General features: G+C 40.5%; 1 protein-coding gene across 1 annotated transcript; it reads right to left on the reverse strand.

Moving 5' to 3' along the window:
* Positions 1-4,211: 4,211 nt before the first annotated feature.
* On the reverse strand, positions 4,212-5,168 carry LOC129641983 (olfactory receptor-like protein OLF4). Its single transcript, XM_055566551.1, has one exon. It carries the CDS (start codon positions 5,166-5,168, stop codon positions 4,212-4,214), a length of 957 nt encoding a protein of 318 aa, XP_055422526.1.
* Between the last annotated feature and the right edge of the window lie 2,109 nt (positions 5,169-7,277).

Genomic DNA, 7,277 nt, shown 5'->3' on the forward strand with positions numbered 1-7,277 from the left:
TTCCACTGTTTCCCCATCTATTTCCTGTGAAGTGATGGGACCGGATGCCATGATCTTCATCTTCTGAATGTTGAGCTTTAAGCCAACTTTTTCACTCTCCACTTTCACTTTCATCAAGAGGCTTTTGAGTTGCTCTTCACTTTCTGCCATAAGGGTGGTGTCATCTGTGCATCTGAGGTTATTGTTATTTCTCCAAGCAATCTTGATTCCAGCTTGTGTTTCTTCCAGTCCAGAGTTTCTCATGATGTACTCTGCATATAAGTTAAATAAACAGTGTGACAATATACAGCCTTGATGTACTCCTTTCCCTATTTGGAACCAGTCTGTTGTTCCATGTCCAGTTCTAACTGTTGCTTCCTGACCTGCATACAGATTTCTCAAGAGGCAGGTCAGGTGGTTTGGTATTCCCATCTCTTCCAGAATTTCCCACAGTTTATTTTGATCCACACAGTCACACTGTAGGTTTAAGTCTCCATTTTCAAGGACTGTTATGGCAGTGGTTTTCAGAAGAATGGGGTACACATAATGAAAAGCTGTAGTCTCAGATATCTTCTAAGATAAAACCAAACACCTTGGCTAATAATAAAAGTAGTTTTCCCAGATTCAGATCAGATCAGATCAGTCGCTCAGTCGTGTCCGACTCTTTGCGACCCCATGAATCGCAGCACGCCGGGCCTCCCTGTCCATCACCAACTCCCGGAGTTCATCCAGACTCACGTCCATCGAGTCAGTGATGCCATCCAGCCATCTCATCCTCTGTCGTCCCCTTCTCCTCCTGCCCCCAATCCCTTCCAGCATCAGACTCTTTTCCAATGAGTCAACTCTTCTCATGAGGTGGCCAAAGTACTGGAGCTTCAGCTTTAGCATCATTCCTTCCAAAGAAATCCCAGGGCTGATCTCCTTCAGAATGGACTGGTTGGATCTCCTTGCAGTCCAAGGGACTCTCAAGAGTCTTCTCCAACACCACAGTTCAAAAGCCTCAATTCTTCGGTGCTCAGCCTTCTTCACAGTCCAACTCTCACATCCATACATGACCACAGGAATTCCCACATTAGTCCTATTGTTTACTACAGTCTTTCAGTAGCACAAGAGAAAAAAATATTTGGTTTGATATATGTCATCTGAGCAGAAATTATTCTTAAGAAATCCATGCTGCCCTACTAAATAAATAGGCATTAGAGATATTTTAAATCAAGTTTTGGAAAGCTTTGAGAAAGTAGAAAATGAACAAAGGGAAAAAGTGTTTATAAATCAGACATCTGAGTTACTTCAATGGTATAAAGAAGTTGAATCATTTCGATATTTGGTAAAAACTAATACAATATTGTAAAGTTTAAAAATAAAATAAAATTTAAAAAAAAGAAATGAAAATTCAGGAGATAGAGACACAGAACAATTCTATGTTACACTGTGATCAAATAATATTAAATTCTGGCTCAAATGCTTTGCAGTTTGCTAAAAATGAGGACTTCTTTAACCCTATGACAATTAGTCCTTCTATTACTGCCATCCCAAAGAATATTTTCAAGGCTTTCTTTATATCTTCATGCCTTAGGCTAAGAGGAAATGGTTCAGCACAGATGTAACCACAGTGAACATCCCTGAGGCTGTTGCATTTGACTGTGAGCTATGGATACCAGCAGAGCAAAGGTACAGTCTAGACCGTTATAGTAAATAAGGAGAAAACTGAGAGGTGAGACACAGAGATGGGTGCATACTTGTGAGATGTCACTTCAGTCATGTCTGGTTCTTTGCAACCCTATGGATTGTAGCCTACCAGGCTTCTCTGTTCATGGGATTCTCTAGGCAAGAATACTGGAGTAGGTTGCCATTTCCTTCTCTAGGGGATCTTCCTGACTGAGGGATATCTTAGGTCTCCAGCATTGGCAGGCAGGTTCTTTACCACTAGCACCACCTGGGGGAACTATCTTAGAGTATTGAGCAAAGGATCATAAGTGATCACCACCCATGAATACAGCTTCAAAATATATCCCTATGTCATTAAGAAAGGCTTTATAATTGGTAAGTTGGACCACCTGTTATATTTCACCTGTTGTTTATTCCCTATTCTGGGAAAGATCTCAGCTATTATTTCTTTAAATAGCATCTTTTCTTTCTCTCACATTCTCTTTTTCTTCTAAGATACTCAATATACTTGTTACCTCTTCTAAAGGAGTCCTATAATACTTGTAGATTCTCTTCATTTTAAAAAAAAAAGAAAAGAAAGAAAGAAAAGCAGTTTTCTTAATCCTAAATCATTCTACCTTTGAGGTCACTATTTCTCTTCACCATATGATCTGCTCAACTTTTAGTGCTTTCTAATACATCTTTCAACTCATTTATAGATTTATTCAACTCCAGTATGTCTGTTTGGTTATGTTTAAGACTTTTCATCTCTTTGAAAATTGTTTCTTATTTTCATTTTTTTTAAATTTATGAGTTTAAGTGCTTTTGTGAGTGTTCCTATAGCTTCCTGAGTTTCTCCATGACACTATTTGAGTTTTCCACTGGCTTGATCACAATCTTCTATGGTGTTAAGATTGTTTTCTGGAAAATTGTCTTTTGTGTGTGTGTGTGTGTGTGTGTGTGTGATTCTGTGTTACTGTGGTTTTTTATAGTGCCCAGTGGGTAGCTCCTCTGGCAGTGCACTTGAAATAACAAACGCCTTTTTCACTTAGGTAAAGGTCTGTTCATTCTGATTCTAACAATTCAACAAACTGGTAACAAGAGGCCTTTCTGTGTTTTTCAGTTAGGTGACACAGTAACACAAGTCTTTTGTTTCTTTTACCTGAGTTGCATCTGAGGTGCATTTACTGAAGTAGGAAATGCAACCCACTCCAATGTTCTTTCCTAGAAAATTCCATGGACAGAAGAGCCTGGAGGGCTGCAGTCCAGGGGGAGGTCATGTATGGATGTGAGAGTTGGACTGTGAAGAAGTCTGAGCACCGAAGAATTGATGCTTTTGAACTGTGGTGTTGGAGAAGACTCTTGAGAGTCCCTTGGACTGCAAGGGCATCCAACCAGTCCATTCTGAAGGAGATCAGCCCTGGGATTTCTTTGGAAGGAATGATGCTAAAGCTGAAGTTCCAGTACTTTGGCCACCTCATGCGAAGAGTTGACTCATTGGAAAAGAGTCTGATGCTGGGGGGGATTGGGGGCAAGAGGAGAAGGGGACGACAGAGGATGAGATGGCTGGATGGCATCACTGACTCGATGGACGTGAGTCTGGATGAACTCCGGGAGTTGGTGATGGACAGGGAGGCCTGGTGTGCTGCGATTCATGGGGTCGCAAAGAGTCTGACACGACTGAGTGACTGATCTGATCTGATCTGATACAAACTCATTTGTTAATAAGCATTATATTAAGCATCTACTACAAAAATGAGTTATAATGCAGCAATAGCTAACTGATCAAAAATAAAAGTGAACAGAACTGAAGACAATTATATTAATTGGTTTCTCAACTATGCACTTATTCTGATATTTAAAGGTAGCATTCATGATCACTCTGTCTTTAAATTTTATTTCAGATAACTATATTAAAAATTGGTACATTAAGTTTCCTCTCCAGATAAGCAGGAAAAGATGAAAAGTGTGCTTGTTTGCACTAAATATGTAACCTTGAATCACATGACTGGATAGGCATTTCAGTCCTCCAGTGAGCCATCCTTTGGTCATGTATGTATTTTGATATACAAAGTTCACTCTGAACAACACAGTGGTGAAGGGCACTGACCTTCTGTGCAGTAAAAGATCTAAATATAATTTTTCAGTCAGCTCTCTATATCCACAGTTTCATATCTGAATGTTCAACGTAATCTTTTAAAAGTTATTTAAAATACCTTAGTTGTCAACTTTACTTTAAACAAATGTTAGTAATGAAACTAATAACTATCATTTAGAATAATAAGAGAAAAATTAGTTGTAATGACATTTGAGAATAAATTATTCTTAAGAAACTCAGTCCTCTCATGAAGTACATGAGTATTTCCAAATATTGTTGATCCAAATGTAGGAAAATTTTGAAGTAGGGATAAGTACAAATAAAAAGCCTATATATCAGGTTGAGGAGAAAGCTTAATAAATCAATACATGGAATTATTTTATTGAAAATTCCAGGGAACAATGAAAAGAAGCAAATTTGATTCTGCAATGATCAAAGAATCACAATTTCTGATTCTGAGCCTTTGAGTCATGCCATCAAGGTCACTTCATTTCCCCCAGCAGAGTTGGACTTTTCTACCTAATATTTCAAAGAATCTCTTCAGAGCCCCCTTTATGTCTTTATTCCTTAGACTGTAGATAAAAGGGTTCAGCATGGGTGTGACCACTGTGTACATCACTGAAGCTGCTGCACCTGATCTTGAACTGTGGGGAGCAGCAGGGTTAAGGTGCACTCCTAGGACAGAACAATAAAATAAACAGACAACTGAGAGGTGAGATGCACAGGTGGAAAATGCTTTATACTTTCCCTCAGTTGATGAGATTCCACGTATGCAAGAAACTATTTTAGAGTAAGAGTAAAGTATCCCAACAAAAGGACCACCACCCAGCAAGGTAGCTGCAATATACAATACTATGTCATTAAGAAAGGTGTCAGAACAGGCAAGTTGTAAGACTTGATTGAGTTCACAGAAAAAGTGGGGTATTTTGAAGTCTGCACAGAAGGACAACCGCAACACCATTAACTTCTGTAACAAGGAGTACATGACACCCACGATCCAAGATATCAGAACCAGGAGACCACAGAGTTGGGGGTTCATGATGACCATGTAGTGCAACGGGTGACAGATGGCCACAAACCGGTCATAGGCCATCACAGCCAGGAAAAAGTCATCTAAACTTGCGAAGAGTATGTAAAAGTACATCTGGATGATGCAGCCTTCAAAGGTGATCAATTTGCTCTGTGTCTGGATGTTCCACAGCATCTTTGGGACAGTGGTGGAAGTGAAGCTGATGTCTACAAAGGACAGGTTGGAGAGGAAGAAGTACATGGGGGTGTGGAGGTGGGAGTCTGATATGGTGGCCAGGATGATAAGCAGGTTTCCAAACACAGTGATCAGGTACATGAACAGAAAAAGTCCAAATATGAGGGGCTGCAGCTCAGGTGCCTCTGAAAATTCCATGAGAATAAATTCTGAAATTTCTGAAATATTTTGTGGTTCCATGCCTTGTGGGTAACTACCAAGATATAGAATAATAACTTATTAACTTTTACACAAGTAAGCATTAGCAACCTAGCACGCATGCATGTTCAGTCACTTCCATCATGTCCAACTCTGCGATTCCATGAACTGTGGATTGCAAGGCTCCCCTGTCCATGGGATTCTCCAGGCAAGAATATTGGAGTGGATTGTCATTTCCTTCTCCAGGGGATCTTCCTGAAGCAGGGATCAAACCTGTGTCTTTTACTTCTTCTTCATTGGCAGGCAAGGTGTTTACCATTAGTGCCAACCCAACATAAATGCTATTACTTACATTTCACAGTCAGGACATTAACTTCAATAGGTATCAGTAGGGGGTGAGGCAAAGTCCTTTCTCATTTTTCTTATATGGCATCTTTTCTTTGTTATTCATGTTCTTTGAGCTTTAATCTCTCCTTTGTAGGTTCAGTGGGCCCACTACTTCTGGTTTTGTTCTTTTACCAGCATTCAAAGCCCTCCCTAGACCATACTCTATAAATCATGTATATGCCATGATTCTTCATCCTTTTACACTGAATAACTTTCTTCATATGATTTTCTCATTTGTCATACATACATTTATTTAACTATACTCAGTTCAGTTCAGTCACTCAGTCATGTCCGACTCTTTGCAACCCCATGGACTGCAGCATGCCAGGCCTCCCTGTCCATCACCAGCTCCCAGAATATACTCAAACTCATGTCCACTGAGTCAGTGATGCCATCCAACCATCTCATCCTCTGCTGTCCCCTTCTCCTCCTGTCTTCAATCTGCCTGGCATCAGGGTCTTTTCAAATGAGTCAGTTCTTCACATCAGGTGACCAAAATATTGGAGTTTCCGCTTCAGCATCAGTCCTTCCACTGAATATTAAGGACTGATTTTCTTTAGGATGGACTGGTTAGATCTCTTTGCAGTCCAAGGGACTCTCAAGGGTCTTCTATACTATGGTTCAAAAGCATCAATTCTTTGATGCTCAGCTTTCTTTATAGTCCAACTCTCACATCCATACATGATGACTGGAAAAACCATAGCTTTGACTGGACAGACCTTTGTTGTCAAAATAATGTCTCTGCTTTTTAATATGCTGTCTATGTTGGTCATAACTTTTCTTCCAAGGAGCTAGCATCTTTTAATTTCATGGCAGCAGTCACCATCTGCAGTGATTTTGGAGCCCAAAAAAATAAAGTCTGTCACGGTTTGCATTGTTTCCCCATCTATTTGCTATGAGTGACCTTTATGGCAGAAAGTGAAGAGGAACTAAAAAGCCTCTTGATGAAAGTGAAAGTAGAGAGTGAAAAAGTTGGCTTAAAGCTCAACATTCAGAAGATGAAGATCATGGCATCTGGTCCCATCACTTCATGGGAAATAGATGGGGAAACAGTGGAAACAGTGTCAGACTTTATTTTGGGGGGCTCCAAAAATCACTGTAGATGGTGACTGCAGCCATGGAATTAAAAGACGCTTACTTCTTGGAAGGAAAGTTATGACCAACCTAGATAGCATATTGAAAAGCAGAGACATTACTTTGCCAACAAAGGTCCGTCTAGTCAAGGCTATGGTTTTTCCAATGGTCATGTATGGATGTGAGAGTTGGACTGTGAAGAAAGCTGAGCACCGAAGAATTGAGGCTTTTGAACTGTGGTGTTGGAGAAGACTCTTGAGAGTCCCTTGGACTGCAAGGAGATCCAACCAGTCCATTCTGAAGGAGATCAGCCCTGGGATTTCTTTGGAAGGAATGATGCTAAAGCTGAAACTCCAGTACTTTGGCCACCTCATGTGAAGAGTTGACTCATTGGAAAAGACACTGATGCTGGGAGGAATTGGGGGCAGGAGGAGAAGTGGACGACAGAGGATGAGATGACTGGATGGCATCACCAACTCAATGGATGTGAGTCTGAGTGAACTCTGGGAGTTGGTGATGGACAGGGAGGCCTGGTGTGTTGCAATTCATGGGGTTGCAAAGAGTCAGACACGACTGAGTGACTGAACTGAACTGAACTGATGGGACCAGATGCCATAATTTTAGTTCTCTTAGGCTGAATTTTAAGCCAACTTTTTCACTCTCCTCTTTCTCTTTCATCAAGAGGCCCTT

This window comes from Bubalus kerabau, chromosome 1 (genome assembly GCF_029407905.1).
Source record: "Bubalus kerabau isolate K-KA32 ecotype Philippines breed swamp buffalo chromosome 1, PCC_UOA_SB_1v2, whole genome shotgun sequence".
Lineage (NCBI taxonomy): Eukaryota > Metazoa > Chordata > Mammalia > Artiodactyla > Bovidae > Bubalus > Bubalus kerabau.